A 21,709-nucleotide genomic window follows, 5' to 3' on the forward strand; every position below is an offset into this window, starting at 1 on the left:
GCAAAAGTATTCACCCCCCCCCCCGGCATTTTTTGTGTTTTGTTGCCTCACAACCTGGAATTAACATGGATTGTATGAGTATTTGCATCATTTAATTTACAGAACATGATGCTGCCACCACCATGTTTCACTGTGGGGATGGTGTTCTTTGGGCGATGTGATGTGTTGGGTTTGCGCTAGACATAGCGTTTTCTTTGATGGCCAAAAAGATCAATTTTAGTCTCCTCAGACCAGAGCACCTTCCTCCATACATTTTGGGAGTCTCCCACGTGCCTTTGCACAAACTCAAAATGTGGTATTTTGTTTTTTGCTAAAAGTAATGGCTTTCTTCTGGCCACTCTGCCATAAAGCCCAACTCTATGGAGCGTACGGCTTATTATCGTCCTATGTACAGATACTCCAGTCTCTGCTGTGGACCTCTGCAGCTCCTCCAGGGTTACCTTAGGTCTCTGTGCTGCCTCTCTGATTAATGCCCTCCTTGCCCAGTCCGTGAGTTTTGGTGTGCAGCCATCTCCTGGCAGGTTTACTGTTGTGCCATGTTCTTTCCATTTGGTTATGACAGATTTGATGGTGCTCCTAGGGATCATCAAAGATTTGGATATTTCTTTATATCCTAACCCCGACTTGTACTTCTCAACATTGTCCCTTAATTGTTTGGAGAGTTCCTTGGTCTTCATGGCAGTGTTTGGTTAGTGGTACCTCTTGCTTAGGTGTTGCAGCCTCTGGGGCCTTTCAAAAAGGTGTGTATATGTAATGACAGATCATGTGACACTTAGATTTCACACAGGTAGACATAATTTCACTAATTATGTGACCTCTGAAGGTAATTGGTTGCACCAGAGCTTTTTATGGGCTTCATAACAAAGGGGGTGAATACATACACATATGCCAATTATCAGTTTTTTATTTCTGAAAAATAGTTTTATGTATATATTTTTCTAATTTTACTTCACCAACTTAGACTATTGTGTTCTGATCCATCACATATAATTCAGATAAAAAAAAAACATTGCACTACAGGCTGTAATGTAACAAAATAGGTAAAAAGCCGGGGGGGGGGGTGAATACTTTTGCAAGGCACTGTATGTAGTTTATTAAACCAATAAGGTTGAGGCCTTTCCCATTCCAACATCTTTTTCCAAAAGTGCTAATTGCCCCCCTTTGACTAGTTCTTATATAAAGCAGTCCATCCCTATGCTTCTCAGCAGGGGTGTGTGTTATTACAAGTAACCTAATGATTCCTTCAGCTGCTATATGGACGCATTTACTGTCAAAGATGGCTACATGTGCCAAAGCACTGTGTAGCTGACGTGGCTTATCATTAAGCTTAAAGGAATAAAATAACCCTGACTGTGAAGGGGTTATTTGCAACTGGTGTTTAAATATATATACTCATATATTCAGCTTACAGAAAAAAGTTAACAGCAGCTGTAGGAACTAAGCATGAAATATGAAAAGCTGAAATTTCCTTGTGAATGCAAAAGATCTAAAGCAGCAATCATAGCAGTGCACATGTCTCTATTTACCATTTTCTAACTGCCGACTTCACTACCACCTAATGATCATCTGTGCCCTGCAATTGTACAATGACTCTTATCTGTAATGACAAATTTACGACTGGCATGGGGTCACGGCAGTTCACTTGAAAGGTTGCATAACACATGTGGGTAACATCCATTAACAAAACCTGAAATATCTGAACATTATTTTTTGTCAATTGGATGAAAGGGACACATCTGGAAAACACATGCACATTTGTTATGTTATTAGCAAAGAATATATATAATTTTTCTCTGTTAGCCCCCTGTTTTTCACATGCCTACCATCTGCATGTGTCTTTGACAGGGCCAAGAACATCCAGCAAAACTACCTGTGACCATGTATGTAAAATAGATGTGCCAGTCAGAATCAGCAGTAAACTCTAGGTAAATGTGTTGGAAAAGGGTAATAGAACTTAGTGGTTGGGATCTGCTCAAAATAATTTTCTTACCTCCAGTTTCCATTCTACTGTTTAATATCTAATATCTGTCTGTGGGCAGGGCCATTCTCCCAAAAGGGGAATTGAGGATCCTCTAGATTAGTGTTTCTTAAACTGTGATTTGAAGACCCATCCATCCCAACCAACTCTCTAATCTCTGATGATATACTTTCACTGGTAATGTGGGTAGCAGACAGCTGGAGCTTTTGTTGCTTTGGTTCCTTACCCCAACCAGGGATATGTATGATTGATTGATTGAAGGGTGTGGGTCTTTGGACCTACCCTGAAGTCTAGGAGTAGGATGTGTGGCCATTAGTTACCTTCCTTCCTGTGAATAGTCTCTCTTCAGGAGAGCCCCCCCCCCCCCCCCCACCTAGTACTTGTTGGTCGGCTTTGGCAGACCATGAGGAGAGGGGTCTGTCTAGCCTTTTGGCTGGATGGACCTGAGTGTGCCCTACCCCATTAGGAGTGTTGCTCCCCCGGGGGGGGGAGGGGAAGATTCCTTCTATAAGAAGGACTATAAGAACTATCCTAAGTGCACTTTTTTGTGTGTGGTCACATGCATTTTTTTTGTTTATTTGTCCACTGTGGATAAGAACAGAAAAAATAGGATATGTATTGTAAGAGAAAACACTTCCTCTTTTGACACTGAGAGCCTGATATGATTGAAACAGGCCCCGATCATGTTGAGAAAGCATCATAAGGAAACCTATCATGGACTTGGATTGGCCACAACAGTGAGTTCTATGTTTTGCTGAAGCCTTTGTCCACATTGAACAAATAATGTGTTAAAAGTTTATAGTGAAGATGCTTGAAGAAAGAGGATGATTGTATTTTTCTTGACTAGTAAAAAAAAAAAAGCAGTGTTTGCAGATATGAATGTAAAGTAAAATACAGTAAAAGTAAAATAATGGACAAGAAGAAAATAAAGAATTAGAATGCAACTGTGAAGCAGTAAGGGGCTGCAAAATACAGAGCCCGATAAAAGCAAAGCTAAGTATATTATTGAACCATGAAAAGCAGTAGAAAGCTATCAAGTCACTGAGAGGAAAGAGAAAAAAGGCTACAACCAAGAGTTACATAGTTTAGGTGATCATTTCTACCAGATAGGAAGGTGCTCTAGGTATAGGTGGTCTCCCATAATGGTGGCTTGGATCAAAGTGGTCTGTGGACCAAATAACTTTGAGAACCACTACTCTAAAGTCTGCATATGATAAAACCTTGCACCGAGGTCCTTATTTGCCTCATATTAATATAACAGAAACAATATGCACTCTCTTCCTTTGCTATTTCCCTAGGGTCTATACTAGCAAGTTTGAGCAAATTATCATTGGACCAGACATGTCCTTGCATTACAGCCAAAGCTGACGCTATTCAATTACCACTTTCACAGACATAAGCCATCGGCTTGGCAGGAGTTACTGAACATTCACGCAGTGCTGTTCATGGGTTATCTGCTAGCCACAAAATGTATATGATATATTAAAGTTTACCATGTGGGCAAGGCTGATTTCCACTTGTGACCCCCAAATGCCACTTTAAAGTGTATCTTTCCATTCCCCATACATGTCAACCTAGTGGTACCGTGATAATCTGCTCCATCGACTATTTTAAATACAATAATTGTTTCCCCCAAAATGTGCATCCTAAACCAGCAATGTTACTTGTTTCAATGCTAAATACTCATTTCCATCTCTGAACGCTCCCCCCTAAATCCTGACTTATGGCTCTTGCCCTGCAGTTAGCACTAAAATGTAAATGTCATGAGAAGAGCAGAAGTGTTTAATGTGCAGGCTGTGATTGACTACATAGATTTACCTTCTCTGCACTGTGCCAGTTGCTGGCACCCAACAGGAGCAAAGTAGCTGTTTACTGCCTATGCTTCGGTGAGCTGATGACAAGCACAATAGTTCGAATTTGGCAGCAGTTTCCAAAAACATTGGAAGAGAGAAGGGTTACTTTAATTGAGCCACCCTCTGTCACCACAGATTTCTGAAACCACTTAGTTCCAAACACCTCAGATAATATAAAGAATGTGTATTAGATGTGAAAGATTATTAATTTTATAATACTTTTTCTCTCTGAGTTATAAAAAACATTTTTTTTAAGTATATCAAACTAAACTAAAGGTATCTAAACCCTATAACAAAAAAAAAAATTACTAGTGCTTAGGTGTGATGGTTGCCTTAAGCCCCATACACACTATCAGATTTTCTGCTGATATCTGTCTATCTTTACCAAAACCATGTAGTGCAAGGACCTTCCTGATTGCATACAAATTGAAACTCCTAAGGTTTGACCTCATATTATATGGTTTTGGTAAATCTGAAGGAAAAAATCAGCTGAAAATCTGATATGGGGCTTAAGTTTCTCTTTTTCAGACATTTCTCCCTTTATTTACTTTGATTTACTCTTTTTACCAGGTGATCCTGCCGGCAACACTCTTCTTATCCTAGAGTGACCACACTCACCTACTGTGCTGTATCTAAAATGGACTTCTGGATTCTAAGCAGCTTTACAGCTTGACGCTGCCCCCCTATGTATACATATAAAGCTTATATAGCAATGAATGAGTACACACATCTCTAATTGATGCTGCTAGCCACTGTCTCTTCCATCCTGACTGTCAAGCATCTGGAATAAGGGTCCTTTAAAGGGATTCTTTACCAATGTTTTTATTACCCTGTGTGTACTCGTCATACTTCTGATGAAGTAGATATATTCCTTGAAACTTGTTGAGAACAGCTGATTTGTCTGCACCATAAATAAGCTACACATTTCTAGATCATATTGTCTTATTCCTAGACATACTATATGATTATGGCTATGTGGGTCCTGGAACAGCATATGATCATGCATGGGTTTGTTTGTTTGGGTGAATGTAATAATCTTTCATCTTGTTTTGACTTTTTTTTTTTTAACTGATGGAATAGAACATTGTTGTTTATGAATATTTGGGTGATCAACTCATTTTTGAACGTGGTACGATAATGTTAGCCTAACGTTAGATAGTATCTATCTATCTATCTATCTATCTATCTATCTATCTATCTATCTATCTATCTATCTATCTATCTATCTATCTATCTATCTATCTATCTATCTATCTATCTATCTATCTATCTATCTATCTATCTATCTATCTATCTATCTATCTATCTATCTATCTCTATATACACATACGATAATTGTGCTCTATCTATATTGGTGCTTCTCCCCTGATTTGGATCACAAACATCTCCCCCTCTCATTATTTCCATGACGTAGAGGGGACGTGTATTGTTATTCACAAAAAATAGCTGGGAACGCTCATGTCAGATAAGCTGCAATATATTACATTTTTGTTCTTGAATTTACAGTAGATAAACCTTAAGCCCCCACCCTATTTTGGTTTTCCATAAATCCAGGTCCACATAAAGATTTATGCAATATTATGTCAGATATACAGGTTATTCCTACCATACGGTATGGTAAGACTCTCTTGTAGGAGGTGGTTCCCCCCCAGGGGCAACATAACACATCTCACCTCATCTCATGGACCCCTAATGCCTCCTGCTTTAAGGTTTTGTAAAGAACAACAACTGGAATCTGATGGGGGAACAGCGGAGTTTGATCTATATTAACCTGCTATATCTCTATGAAGGCGAAATAAAAAAGAAGCTGTACACATGATGCTGATAAGGTGGGGGTGGCACCTGAAATTCTCCTACAGCTATGAGTGATTCTATAAAGATAATGAAAAGTAATATCCACTATCTGTAGCTTTCAAAAGGCTTCCAGTCGGGAACTCTCCTGTAAACTAGAGAAAAATATTTCCGCCAAAATCACTTTCATTTTAAACGTTTTCAGTGCTTATAGGCCTCAACACCTTTTTTTACAGTTATACCTGCAATGGCTATTAATCTTTTTATTGTTTTTATTTACTGTGCAGCTTGTATTTGAGATTTAGGGGACCCGTAACCTCTTTTGTCCTCTCTGCATGGCAGATCATATGCTACCAATCATATCGTAGCTTGGATCAGCCTGATGTCAGTCACACTAGTAAAATTCTGATTAGTTGCTATAAATGTTGTTTCATTGCACGCATTGTATTTCCTTCCTTTAGATTATTAGAATCAGTCGTCCCGTTTTCCCTCCCAGGATGACATCATTGCTGTTCCTTCTTTTGATGAACAACTTTATTGCACATATGGAACATTGTCTCAAATTATTCTAGACCAACAAAAACACCATTTAACACGAAACAAGACAAGTGATGTGCTCAAATACGCAGAATGAATTAGCAGTTGACATGAAAATGTCTATGAGGACATCAGGGCCCATTTTTAAAAAGAGAGGCATAGTGATCTTGTCCATGAACAACCATTTGACTTTCTGCATTATTTTTTTTTTTTAAGCAGCACTTGAAAAATGACCATTGGTTCCTATGGACAACACCTAGTTTTCTTGTTTTATTCAAAAGACTTTAATCTTTAAAGCATATTTAAATCTAAAAACAAAAATGTAATATATTGCAGCTTACCAGTCCCTAGATGGTGTAGCTGCATTCGTTTTCAGGCTAATCACATTTTAAACAAGTACAGAAATGATCTGCCTATCTTACCAGAAATGCAATGTCCTTGTCAGTTACTTTGAGGTTAATAGAAAGCACAAACATCCTTATCTGTATTTTGTAAACTACTAGTCCTATCAATCCACCAGCTAATAGAGAGGAACAAAGGCAGACACATTGGAACCCCACAAGAACAGCGAAAAAAGACCAGGTGCCTGCTGAAGAGCAACAAATATCATATGAAGAACAGCAATTAATACCAGTCTTGTAGATCATAGCATCTAGGGCAGGGATATGCAATTAGCGGACCTCCAGCTGTTGCAAAAGTACAAGTCCCATGAGGCATAGCAAGACTCTGACAGCCACAAGCATGACACCCAGAGGCATAATGGGACTTGTAGTTTTGCAACAGCTGGAGGTCCGCTAATTGCATATCCCTGATCTAGGGAGTACTCCTGGGAGAGTATGACATAAAAACAAGCAGCAAAAGGTTCCTAAAAGTGCTTAGATCGTCAAATATTGTCTCAAGAAAAATTATAGTTAATGGTGAAAACCAGCAATTCTGTGAAACACACCAATAGTCATTTAAATAGGCTTGATGTTTATTAACTATCATAAAGGTTAAAAGGCTTGATCAAAACCAAGTGCCAGAGGTTTATATCAACAACAGTAGCTGACCTGTGGCACAGTGGTGTAGTGGGTAGCACTCTCGCCTAGCAGTAAAAAGGGTCGCTGGTTTGAATCCCAACCACGACACTACCTACCTGGAGTTTGCATGTTCTCCCTGTGCCTGCGTGGGTTTCTCCGGGTACTCCGGTTTCTTTCCACACTCCAAAGACATGCTGGTAGGTTAATTGGCTTCTGTCCAAAAAATTGGCCCTAGTATATGAATGTGAGTTGGGAACCTTGGATTGTGGGCTCCTTGAGGGTAGGGACTGATGTGAGTGTGGAGCACTGGGTAAATTGATGGTGCTATATGGGTACCTTAAATAAATAATAATATAATAGATGAACATCATAATGAGACACAATGTACAGGGATAGGGACAATTGTAGACATGCACACTCACTCTGGATGGACTGGTGTCTTTATTCAACCTATGTAACTATGCATAATGAACTGTCTGGTATGTGTATGGATAAATGGCGGATCTCATCTATGGGTAGCTGAACCGGATGGTAACTGCCCACTGCCCAGAAACAGGGAAGAGCTGATCTAATGCTGTATGTGGCCACGGTGGAGCCAGGACCCAGTGGAGTTTATTATGCAGGTCAGCTACTGTTGTTGATATACACCTCTGGCACTTTTGCTGCTTGTTTTTATGTTGGAAGCCCAGCCAGTGTGATATCTATGACAAAATAAGGACACGAAGGGACAGGAAGCGCGTTATCACTGTTACAGGATTACCAAGTGAAAATAAAGGAAAAAAGCCTGAAAAAAGAACGCTAATGCAGCCACCACATCTAAGGATTTATAAGCTGCATTATATTACATTTTTGTTTTTGAGTTTAGATATGCTTTAATCTGAAAGCAGTATTAAACTCAAAAGCAAGCATTTATTATATTGCAGCTTACCAATTCTTAGATATGATGGCTGCATTTGTTTTCATTTTCAGGCTTTCTTTCCTCTGGTTACATCTGGTGATCCAGCCAGTAAGTCTGTTGTTTTTCAGAAGAACTCTCTTCCAGATGTATCAGTTTACATTGATGAGACAAACCATGGTGGAAGTGGTAGTAAACCACAGTTAAAGATGGAAAATAAAAAAATCCCCTGCAAGGCAATGTCATAATGTGCTAGTATGCATCTCATAATGTGCAAATATGCATCGCATACTTGCACATTATGAGAGGCTTACCTTAAAACGAAGCCCTTCAGCGCAGCTCTGTCACTGCTGAGAGGGCTGCCATCTTTAGCTGGTCTTCCTTCCAGGTTTGCGTCCTCTGTCTACATGAGTGGCTGGGGGCAGGATGGCGTCACGCAATGCATGTGCGCGGGAGCTGCCATTTACTGCACGGGCTCTGAAGGTTCACCACAGTAAGCTGGACCTTCAGAGCGCATGTGCCAGTGACGTCACCAGCTGCATGAACTCTGAATATCTCCTAAACTGTGCAAGTTTAGGAGTTATTCATAGTACCTACAGGTAAGCCTTATTATAGGCTTACCTGAAGGCATAAGTGGTAAAACAGCATTTATTACCACTTTAACACTGACAGGGGTGCTTATAATGATCAGCTTGTATTTGTTCAGGGTAAAAACCTTTATTCCAAAAGGAAAAAAAAAAAGTGGTTTGCTGTAACTGCTTATAAAGTGTCAACTGGAGTTTGGTTTCAATTTGTTAGTGTATGTAAATTTGCTAGTATATTTAACACTACCCCCCCCCCCCCGACTAACAATGCTGCTGTCTTCTGTGCCCCCTGTGCTTTTTCTTCCAGAGTGGGGGCACTCCAATACAGGGGGTGTTGTACTGGCCAGGCCACCAGGTGAAAACAGAGGGGAGAAAAGCTGACAAAAGAAAATGAATGAAGCCACCACATCAAATGATTGGTAAGCTGCAATATTTAAAAATGTTTGGTTTTGGGTTTAATACCACTTAACGAAGGACCCTTGCTGTAAACGCCTACTGGCTGCCATGGTTTGCACAGACTGGGAACTATATATTCTCTTTTCACCTGCATTACGCACTGCTTGAATGTTAGGGTATAATATATACTATATGAACACTATAGCATGTTAAAGACCAACTGCTATGTACCTACAGTATCTCACAAAAGTGAGTGCACCCCTCACATTTTTGTAAATATTTTATTATATCTTTTCATGTGAGAACACTGAAGAAATGACACTTTGCTACAATGTAAAGTAGTGAGTGTACAGCTTGTATAACAGTGTAAATTTGCTGACCCCTCAAAATAAATCCACACACAGCCTTTAATATCTAAACTGCTGGCAACAAAAGTGAGTACACCCCCAAGTAAAAAAATGTCCAAATTGAGACCAAAGTGTCAATATTTTGTGTGGCCACCATTATTTTCCAGCACTGCCTTAACCCTCTTGGGCATGGAGTTCACCAGAGCCTCACAGGTTGCCACTGGAGTCCTCTTCCACTCCTCCATGATGACATCACAGAGCTGGTGGATATTAGAGACCGTGCGCTTCTCCAAGTTCTATTTGAGTATGCCCCGGTGATGCTCAATAGGGTTTAGGTCTGGAGACATGCTTTGCCAATCCATCACCTTTGCCCTCAGCTTCTTTAACAAGGCAGTGGTCATCTTGGAGGTGTGTTTGGGGTCGTTAACATGTTGTAATACTCCCCTGCGGCTCAGTCTTCGAAGGGAGGGGATCATGCTCTGCTTCAGCACGTCACAGTACATGTTGGCATTCATGGTTCCCTCAATTAACTGTAGCTCCCCAATGCAATGCACTCATGCTGCCCCAGACCATGACACTCCCACCACCATGCTTGACTGTAGGCAAGACACACTTGTCTTTGTACTCCTCACCTGGTTGCCACCACACACGCTTGACACCATCTGAACCAAGTAAGTTTATCTTGGTCTCATTAGACTACAGGACATGGTTCCAGCAATCTATGTCCTTAGTCTGCCTGTCTTCAGCAAACTGCGGGCTTTCTTGTGCATCACCTTTAGAAGAGGCTTCCTTCTGGGACGACAGCCATGCAGACCAATTCAATGCAGTGTGCGGCGTATGGTTGGGGCACTGACAGGCTGACCCCCCACCCCTTCAATCTCTGCAGCAATGCTGGCAGCACTCATATGTCTATTTCCCAAAGACAACCTCTGGATATGACATCGAGCACGTGCACTCAACTTCTTGGGTCGACCATGACGAGGCCTGTTCTAGATGGAACATGTCCTGTTAAACCAATGTATGGTCTTGGCCACCATGCTGCAGCTCAGTTTCAGGGTCTTGGCAATCTTCTTATAGCCTAGGCCATCTTTATGTAGAGCAACAATTCTTTTTTTTCAGATCCTCAGAGAGTTCTTTGCCATGAGGTGCCATGTTGAACTTCCAGTGACCGGTATGAGAGAGTGAGAGCGAGAACACCAAATTTAACACACCTTCTCCCCATTCACACCTAAGACCTTGTAACACTAATGAGTCACATGACATCGGGGAGGGAAGATAGCTAATTGGGCCCAATTTGGACATTTTCACTTAGGGGTGTACTCACTTTTGTTGCCATCAGTTTAGATATTAATGGCTGTGTGTTGTGTTATTTTGAGGGGACAGCAAATTTACACTGTTATACAAGCTGTACACTCACTACTAGAAAAGTGTAATTTCTTCAGTGTTGTCACATGAAAAGATATAATAAAATATTAACAAAAATGTGAGGGGTGTACTCACTTTTGTGAGATACTGTATATATGGTGTATTATAAGAAAAAGATCATACATATTTAAAGATTGCTTATAATATATAGTAAAAAAAGACCCTTCCTTTTAGGTCAGGGAAGCCCTAATATAATCGCTCATAGATTTTGCAATAAAATGAAAAATCTTGCCAGTCTGATTGTTCCCTTTTCTATAAAAAAAATATATAAACTTTTTGCTCTCTGTCTATCCAATGACAGCATTATAACTGTCAGCTGAGATGCCTGGAAGTCTGGAAGTGCTCAAGGGATCCATAGTATGCGAGTACCTCGATTTGAAGAACGAGTTTTGTGATTACAGGCTGCTTTAAAGTAGGAGTTCAGGCAAATTTCTAACTAAGGCTAAAGCCACTTCTACCCCCATTCTAAGCCTATTCTGTCTAACCCTGTAAAGAAAATATCTGTAAACTTTGCCGCTCCAGTGCGGCCACTAGATCTCTCCAACGTCTGCAAATGCCTGGGCGAAGGGATCCCCCCACTGTCAGACACTGGGACGCTGCTTCATTTATTGATTTATTCGATTTTTTTTTTAATCCCCGTGGCTTGATCTCCTATCCGTACCTTTCAGCAGGTACGGATAAAAGGCATTCTAATTGGCCAGCATTGTCACATGGACGGCGCTGACCAATCAGAATCCATCTAGCCCGTCCTGTCAGTGCTGGAGAAGAGGAGAGAAAGCCAGGAGGATTTCAAATCCCCGGACTGGTAAAGCGATGTCCCGGTGCCTGACAGTGGGTGATCGCAGGACTCTGGTACAATAGGACCAGGGGGGATGGGGAGGGCTTTAGCCCTTCAGTTTGGTGGCCCCCTCCTGCTCTGATAGTGAGGCTTGGATATATTCCAGGCCTCACCTTCGGTTGCCGGGACACTCTTGAACGCATGTGCCATAGGACTTCCGGCGTCCGCACGCCGCTCGTGAGGTCACACGCCAAGTGGCAGGGGGGGGGATATAAAAGGCCGGCCATCAACCATTTTGCTGGAGCCACGAGGAAGCAAACATACAGATGACACCTACACAGGAAGCTTACAGATTTTCTACTAAATGTTGCTAGAAAAATAAAATTTAATAGGTGATATACTGATCTTAATGGGGGTAATAATCCAAATGCTGGGGTTAACTTGTAATTGTAGTTACTGATGGTAAACTTAGCTACCCCATTAAAGTTAATATATATGTATCTATATAGATATATATATCTAGATATATCTATACATCTAGATATATCTATATATCTAGATATATCTATATATTTTTTTAAAAGAATGTTCAATCACTAATAAGAGCAACATATATACTCTGTTAATACTCAATACATCCTTATTTTAGATCTGTGAATCTTCATACCTTGCGGGTGTTGGATAATCCAGAAAAAAATTAAATAAAGTCTCAACTTGCTCCCAAGGTTCACTTAGGAATTTACGATTCCTTGTCAACACACACACATATATATATATATATATATATATATATATATATATATATATATATATATATATATATACATATTTATGTTTAATTACTATGTAGTATATACTTAACCACTTTAAGACCGAGCCTCTTTTTCAGACTCGGTGTTTACAAGTTAAAAACAGTTTTTTTTGCTAGAAAATTGCTTAGAACCCCCAAACATTATACATTTTTTTTCTAACACCCTATAGAATAAAATGGCAGTCGTTGCAATACTTTCTGTCACAACATATTTGCGCAGCAGTCTTACAAGCGCACTTTTTTTTTTTAAAATACACTTTTTTGAATTAAAAAATAAGACAACAGTAAAGTTAGCCTAATTTTTTTTATATTGTGAAAGATAATGTTACGCCGAGTAAATTGATAACAAACATGTCACGCTTCAAAACTGCGCCCGCTCGTGGAATGGCGACATTTAAAAATCTTCAGAGGCGACATTTAAAAAATTCTACCGGTTGCATGTTTTGCGTTACAGAGGAGGTCTAGGGCTAGATATATTGCTCTCACTCTACTGATCGCATTGATACCTCACATGTGTGGTTTGAACATCGTTTTCATATGCGGGCGCTACTCTCGTATGAGTTCGCTTCTGCACACGAGCTCGGCGGGACGGGGCGTGTTTACATTTTTTTTTCTTATTTATTTTACCTTTTGTTTTTTATTTTTACGCTGTTTAAAAAAAAAAAAAAATGTGTCAATTTTATTCCTATTACAAGGAATGTAAACATCCCTTGTAATAGAAAAAAGCATGACAGGATCTCTTAAATATGAGATCTGGGGTCAAAAAGACCTCAAATCTCATATTTGGACTTGCATGCAAAAAAAAAAAAAAAAATTGTCATTTTGAAAAAACGTCAACAAAAAAATGTGCCTTTAGGAAGTATGGGCGGAAGTGACGTTTTGACGTCGCTTCCGCCCTGCTATGGTATGGAGATGGGTGGGGGCCATCTTCCCCTCACTTGTCTCCATACCTAGCAAGGAGACAGACGCGATCACTTCCGCCGCTGCCGACGGCTCCAGTAAGCGGCGGAGGGCACCAGATCACGGCGGGAGGGGGGCCCATCCACCACTTTTATCTTGTAGCTGACCGCCGGCCGAACATGGGGATACTGGGGTTATGGCAGCTACCTGCTGCCATAACAACAATATCTGTCCCCAAAGTAGGGACGTACATCGGCGTGCGGTGGTCGGCAAGTGGTTAAGTATAATTTTGAATATATCTTTTATATAGCTTGGACCTGTTATCCCCTCTGTGGCTGCCTAATTAGTTGTCTAGATCATTTCTTTATGGGTGTCAACTACCAATAAAACTACAGATAATATCTGATGAAAATTTAACAGGCATGTAATATGATTTATAATAGAAAAACGATTGTAAAGTTGCCAATACATTTTTGGATGCATAGCACAAAGGAATATTTTATGTTATTTGGTATATTATTGTATATTATTAAATATTTTTCTATGAATTGTCATGTTATTAATATATAATTAAAAAGTTTGATTATGTATAATGTGTACATTACCTCTTATGAACTGTTTTTTTTAACCTATATTGATGCATATATTCCTGAAGAAGTTGTGTAAAAAAAAATTTGGTGAAACATGTCGAGTGGAAGGATCAATTTTAACATGACATTTTATATATATATATGTCTGTTGAATTTATGAGCTTTACAAGATGAATTTTATTGATATAAAATAAATGATAATTTTATAATATATTTACGTCTGCTTGCACCTTTAAAGTCCCCCTTTTCCGCATTTTTTTTGTAGAAAAATATATAAAATGTATTAACCATTTATCAAAATCTGTAAAAACCAGGAGTGCCAATCCACTATCCTGTAAGATAAAACTGATAATCATAGTGTAAACTTATTTCAGATACTTATCTATCAGAAATCATAGCTGTACATCTCATAGATGATTGCAACAAAATATCATATGAGTCAATAGTTACGACCATATATAATACACATGAGAGGTATCCTAAGTTTTTCATGTTTCGTGGGTCTTGCTTGCTTCTTCAAGACAAGGGAACCCCAAACAGGAGAGTATATAATTTCATAAGGTTCTTGCTATTATCAGCATATTTAAAGTAAGATCAGTATTTGAAAGTCATATTAAAACATGGCCACATGTCATTGTGTGTAGACCAGTGGTGACCCGTCCATATGGGGCACAGGGGCGCCGCCCCCCTAATTCATGCACCCGGCCCCCACTCTACATGAAGGGTGCTGGGCACATGGATTTCAATGTTTTTTTTGTTTTTTTTTAAGCACATTTTTAGAGCCTGAGGCTCTAATTGGTAAAAAGGTAGGCTTGGGTCACAGAGCACTACGTCCTCAGCCAACCCAACTGTATGACAATAGCAAATTAATATTTGCTATTGTCTTCCTGATTCTCAACCCAGCCAATCAGGAAGCAGGTCCTGAGACCCGATTGGCCAAGGAGTTTCAGCTGGGAGGAGAAGCCCAGGCTCTTACCTCAGCATACTTTCAATCTTGCGCTGCCTGTGACCAGTAGTCAGGGGAACCGGGATAACCGAGCTCACAAGGTAAGGCTCTGGAAATGGTCTCCAAAAGGCCCTCTAAGGGGCCACTCTCCCAGCCTGGTGGAAGTCCCTTGGCCAGTCTACACACAATGACATGCGGCCATGTCTTATAGAATAATGAATTGGTACTCCCTGTTTTTAAGGATTTCACATATGGTTAATACATCTTATATATTTTTAAATTTTCTTTAGTTATTTCTTTTTTTTTCCTATGTGTTGATATGCTTGACAACTTCAATTTGTGTATATAGAGTTGTCTTCCTTGTACTCTGGGGGTGTTTAACTTTGCAACACAATAGGGATATGTATTAGAGGATCACCAATCTATGATAAATTTAGGGAATATCATTTTTGTTACAGCATAAAAAGAACTCAAACAAGTATCAACTTTTAAAAGTGGAAAATGTATTTAATAAATGTAAATAGCAAAATTATACAGAAAACCCTGGCAACCAAATGTATACTGGCTTCTTATCAGTCTAGTGAAGGCGATTGCTAGTGATTGCTGAATGCAGATTTTGAATTTGCTGCCATGGTTGTTTTTCACACCATGTTATCAATTAGCCCATAAGAGTTTTACATCAGCACAACTGAGCAAAAACATTGTTAAATACAGCAACAGTATTAATAAATTGCAAGTTCTGCAGTCTGGGCTATATACTGTATTTAATTTAGCTTTTTATGGTACTGCAGAAAAATGGAAAACAAAATGGCTTTAGTCACAGACAAAACAAAGATGGTTTAGACACAGGGACTGTTTGAAACGTTGACAAAAAAAAAAAATGAACATCTTACAGAACACATAAACTCCAATGGAAATTGTGACAAATTAGGGCACATTTACTGTGGATGTTGGAAGGAATTATGACTCCCAGTTGAGCATGCTAAGTTTTATCCTTCTAGAGGAGCTGCAGTCTATGGCTGCTACAGTTAGGGAATAAGGCCATCCATACATGTCGCATGATTGTCACCTGATAAGGACAATTATAATCAAATTGGCAAATGATTGTTATTTTTCCTTTTGAAATAGGGCCACAACCAACAGTGCCTCATCATTGCATAAATTAGAGCATATAGCTGAAATGCTTGTGCATCGTTTTAGAAAGTGAAGCTGGCCATATCCTAGTAAAAAACTTATTTTGATATTTTTTGTCTTTTGACCACAGTGACAAGAAAATTTGAAGGAGTAGGATGAAATTTTTTTGTGGAAAAAACACATTTTCAACAGTAAATGTGTTTTTTGTTCAGGAAATTACATTTGTTGCAAAATCGAAAGTTAAATGCAAAAATAATTTTTTGAAGTACTTTTGAATGACATTTGTCAAGTCATCAAATGTAATGAGTATTTCCATATAGATGTTTGTATAAATGTTCATAAAATGTTCCTTCAAAAACCTTCTAGTGTATGGTCAGCTTTAAAGCGATGGAATCTAGCCTTAGCTATCCTATACTGATTCAGCGGAATGCAAATTCCGATAAAATTGTGACACAATCGGCTTTTTAAAAAAACAAAACACTTCCTGACCAGCCTGGGGTCTGGGGGAAGTCCAGAGGCCTGGCAATAGCCTTCATGATTCTGCAGTAAGCCAGGGGGATAGTGCAATTGGTCAAAGCTTGCACCTGCCTGTCATTTCACAAAGAAGGATGCACTTGTAGAGAGTTTGTTTCCGATTGGACTGTGTCAGTACAGTTGCTGAAAATAGTGTGTCTTATCTGTGACTATTGCAGTCCTTTTCAATGTCAATCAAAGTAATGGGGCCAAAGCTGCTACCTTCCCTGGAGCACTATTTGGTGATAAGGAAAAAAATCCCTGGATCCATATTTTTTTTCTTTGTTTAATATTTAGTTATCCATTTACATTTTGGACAATGCAATTGATTTTTGAAGAACAAATTTAAGCCAAAAAAAACAATCAGTTCTTAAAAGTCAACAACAAAATATGGGGTAATAGTTGAAAAAGTGGTAAAGGGGCTACGTTTGTCACTGTATAGTGTTCATACTGGAAACTAATTTTCAGATTACAGAAAAAACTATGACATGATATACATGGTGTGATAGATTCATTTATATGTATTCATATAACCATGTTGGGGCTTTTTTCATAATAATGGGAAGCATTGGTAAAACCTGAAACAGACAAGTAATTTTAATGGCCATAACAACTCTCCTAGTTGTGTTAGTTTTAGATTATATAACCCACACTGGAAATATTCAGATTCTTTGCTTTGGTCCTGCTTAGATTCTAAATTCTGATTGGTTGCTTTGGACAACACTGTCACATTTTTCCACTAAAACATGTGTTCCATAGCAGCCAAGGACTTTCTGGTCAGTTGCGTGATTCTGAATTGTGATCGGTTACTTCGGAAAATGCCTTAACTTTCTTAATCACTATTAGATATGTTTTCCTATCACCCAAGGAGACTCTGACTTTTTAAAGAGTGTATGGAAAATAAAAGGAATTTTGTGAATGTTGTTTTCTAAGCATGTTTTAGAAATGTATCTTTCCATTGGGAATGTCCAGTATCGTATAAAGACTAGTAAACACTCTACTATGATTTACCATGTTGCATTTTAATCTCTGCATAGCTACAGTGTAATTGGGCAACATGGTTGTGATAGCTGTGTCAGCTTGACCAAGTTATCAAAGAAGCCCCACTGCGTTATATATACATATGTTCATGATACACTGTCACAGCTATGGTATAAGTCTGAACTACCAATAGGATATTTTATAAAATGACCACAAAATGTACTTAATTCAGATGAAGCAAAAAAAAAAAAACCCTTGTACAGTGAAGACCAGGGCACTTCCACTTATAAAGAGGCAGTGTTAAACCTTAAAGGACCTTATATCATTTTCATGAACTATAAGATACCTCATAGTTTAGCACCATGGATTATGCTGTTCAACACCGTTTGCTTTGATTATTTTGCACAACCGATGTCCTCATTACATTCATGTTTATTACTAAAATCCAATTATATATATGACTGACAGCTTCAATAAACACCACTGAATGTGATCGAACAATCTCTTTACCTAGTTACCACTGTACCAGGTGAAGAACACCGAAAACATGCACAAAAGTCAAAATTATCTACACAACGGAGTATTCACAATTATTTTTTTTACCTTTTGGGCCTGAGGGAGCTGAAAAAAAAACAAAAACAACAAAAAAAAATTCATTTAGAGTAACTAAATGTCTTTCAAAGTATTCTCATCCTCTGCTTTTATGTGATAGATTTTGATGCTGAGTAAAAACATTAATCGCACAGGCAGCCATTTTGAATTAAAATTCCACAGACTGTAGGCAATAAATTCATTATTGATCAAGGATGTCACTGAGACATAAAATTAAAATATTGGAGTAGGCCAAAATGCCATTAGCTGCGAGATTTTTGGTTTCCTTCTCACAGACAGTTCTTTGGCTGTGCACAAAATGGCTTCCACAGCGTTGAGGAAATAAAGTAGACTCTGCTATAAGTCAGTTCAGTACATCCCTTCGGTATACAGCATTTTAAATTTCTTGCTTGTAGAGACTCTTCAAGAATGAAACAAGCCAAGTGGGAATTTCTATATTTGGCAAATAAGTACAATGTAGACACATCACTTTGTGTCTAGGTGAAAATTTTATAAATAGTTTTAGGTGACAGTAGTCAGCTGTAGCAATGGTTCCTCAATACCAACAAAAAGCACTTGAACAGTTCCAGTTAGGCACAATGTTTACTTCAAAAGCCTGAGCTATATAATGGAAGAAAATGTGTAATAAATACATTATAAAAATAATAAAATTGTTATTTCAGTGTCCTGCCGTATAATCTAAGGTTTTCCAAACTGCTGTAATTATTCTTTAAAGCTGAACTTCAGACAAACTGTTAAATGCACTGATGAAATACAAATAAGAGAGCGCTTTTCCAGCCAAATGATTCCTAGTTCTTATTATTCAGTTCTGAGATTTAAAAATTATGCCACACGTCACAACGTTTCTTGTGTGCAGCTTCACTTTTACTTACAAGTCTCCTTCCCAGTCTGTTATTCCACCATTTCACCTGCCAGTGGCACTGTGCTTCTGTGGCTGTCAGCCTGTAATTCTTGTAGCCAGCAGGGTGATATTACTGCAGGACTAGTTACAAACCTTGAAAAAAAATCCTTTCATGCTGACACAAACAAGCTAGGGACCATTTTCAGCTAGCAGTTCTTGGCAAGCTGCTAAAGATATAGAAGATCTGAAAAAGGGGCACCCTATGACCACCAAAACAAGATGGCAATTTGCATGGATTTTTGATTTAATAAAAAAGACAAAATTTGTGCCTATACTATTTCTGAACTGTTCAATGTAATGCTCTTACACCTTGACTTACCAGTATTTATGATGGTCCTCCACTTGCAGTTTAGATCAAAACCCTAAACATCTTTCATAAATGATTTTACTATAATCAAAAAAAATAAAAATGGAAGTGCTGTAATAAATTAATAGTCTATTTGTCACTGTGCTAAAAATTGTGCATAAAATGCCTGAGATTCCTCCATCAATCGAACCTTAAAGTTAAAAATCACATCAGTGCCAACACCTTTGAGACAGGAAGGTCAAATAGCACTTCATATAATATCCTCAGATCAACTTTAACATTATTATCAGGATAGAGATTCACAATTATGATAACTCTCAATCAATAGGTATCCATATATCACTTCCTCGGTGGGAATTATTCTGCATATAGAACCAAAGGAAGAATCAAAGCAAACTCCAGTGGTGAAATACTATTAGATTTCTTAGTATATAGAAGGAAAACCAAAAAAAATACATATTTCTAGTGCATACACAGCACAGAAGCATTCAATACAAATTATTATGGAAATAATGTGGCAATGATACATCTAACAGAAGCTGTTACAACCAGCCAGAAGCATTGGTGTTGTGAATGTGATGACATAATCTGATCCCACCTTATACATTTTGTTAATGGACTTCTTTAGGGGTTTAGGGATCCACCCATGTGATAATGATTGCATAAAGAAAATATGCCTTGTGATTTACATATAACACCACCCACAATGAGCTAATGCCAGTATGCATAAAAGCACATTTTAACACTATACCTCAACAATAAAAAATGTTATGGAAATGAGCAAAAAAATACTTAATTTATAAATAAGAGAGCAACATAAAATATATCACAATGGATTATTAAAAATTACCACAAATAAATCCATACACAAATAGATTTTTTTTACAGATTACTACAGATTACTAATGAAAGGATTTACACTTAAATCAATATTCAAACCATTAGGAGAAAGGGTATCCACTCTGTTTCATTTTGTGAGATTGATCTTGTCATATTCCTACCTCCCCAGAATTTTTCAACCCAATCAGTAACTGTTTAGGCTCACAACCAACTTTTTAATATGCACTGATATTATGAAGGGTCTAGTAGTTCTACCGATGTATTGATATCCGCACAGTCATTCAATTATGCAACATGAGTAATAAGTAACACATCAAATAAAATGACTTATTTGAAAAATATAGCAATTAGCATAGGATGTAAAATGTTTTTGTTTCCTAGCAGGTTTACATAATCTACTGGCTAAGCATCTTCTGTAAGCAAAAAGAAAACCTTTGCCCTGAAAAAATAAAAACCCATGGTGAAAAGGAGGATTTACAATTTTAAGAGCCACCCTATTATGGAATGAAGGAGCTTTCCTCTACACCATTTGTCTGGCAAACGTGGTCTTAACATTACACCTCTCTTCAGAATGTGTCAGTATTTAGTTAAAATGCTTTCCATTTTTTTTAATGCCAATTATATTATTTTTAAAAACAATTCAACTCCTTGCCATATAATTCATTTATCGTCTAATTATCTTCCCCAAAAAAACAATTCCAAATGAATACACTGATAGAAATGCCCTTTTTCCCTAATTGGCCAAGAACTAATTTGCTAATACAGCTGCATATTTTGCACCCATTGTAGCCCCTGTAAAGTACTAATATATGTAAACCCTCACGCTGTAAAACAACCCATTCAGTTAAAAATAGGAACATAGGGCAAACAAATTGTGTATACATATCAAAAACGTTATAGATACTTTTGTTTTCCTCTTAATAAGTGATCACATAATCTCTGTTCTTAGCTGCATAAAGAGCCCAGAGAGCTGGGGGAGGAGAAATAGCAGCACCCTGGTCTTCCCAGTGAATGGCTGTGTGGGGGGGGGGGGCGTTTCAGCAGATGCCTGATCATTGGAGAACAGCAGGCTGAGTTTACCAGCACAGAGAACTAACCACACTGTGTTTTCATGCCTAGTGCAGCTTTTAATAGTAAAGCAGGAGGACTGGCAGGAACACCAGGCATTTCACACAAAGGAAGCAATACAAAGAGAACAGGATACTTTTTTTATACAAGCACATAGTACAGCAGACACATATCAGGAATATGAAAATTTTGGTTGACATATTCTTTAAATCAAAATAATTATGATTTAGAGAGAAAACATTTTAAAATATAAAACTGCCTATATTCCATTAAACAATATTATTTAGCTGTCAAAAAGGCTTGCATGTCAGAAAAAGGATCTTCATCTATCAAATGTGTATACTGCGCCACAGATTCCCTTATAAATTGTATTCCTTGTGATATCTTTCTTGCTGCTTTTCACACTCCCCTGTGTAATTCCACAGTGCAAATAATTAATAAACAACTCAAATTGGAGTGCTAGGTGCTATAAAAAAAAACCTTACCCTAAGTGTTGGGTACAC

At 38.3% G+C, this 21,709-nt stretch overlaps 1 protein-coding gene across 3 annotated transcripts in view; it reads right to left on the reverse strand.

Moving 5' to 3' along the window:
• The window catches only part of CACNA2D3 (calcium voltage-gated channel auxiliary subunit alpha2delta 3), a 1,508,837-nt gene that overhangs the window by 517,672 nt on the left and 969,456 nt on the right, over positions 1-21,709 (reverse strand). For 2 of the 3 annotated variants that reach the window (XM_073592282.1, XM_073592285.1), the window contains one exon: positions 18,082-18,099. The exons of the other annotated variant lie outside the window; for it this stretch is intronic. In XM_073592282.1, coding sequence (XP_073448383.1) covers positions 18,082-18,099 — 18 coding nt within the window. The remainder of the gene's footprint in view (positions 1-18,081; positions 18,100-21,709) is intronic. 3 annotated transcript variants of the gene reach the window in all.

Source organism: Aquarana catesbeiana, linkage group LG07 (genome assembly GCF_042186555.1).
Source record: "Aquarana catesbeiana isolate 2022-GZ linkage group LG07, ASM4218655v1, whole genome shotgun sequence".
In the NCBI taxonomy this organism is placed as follows: domain Eukaryota; kingdom Metazoa; phylum Chordata; class Amphibia; order Anura; family Ranidae; genus Aquarana; species Aquarana catesbeiana.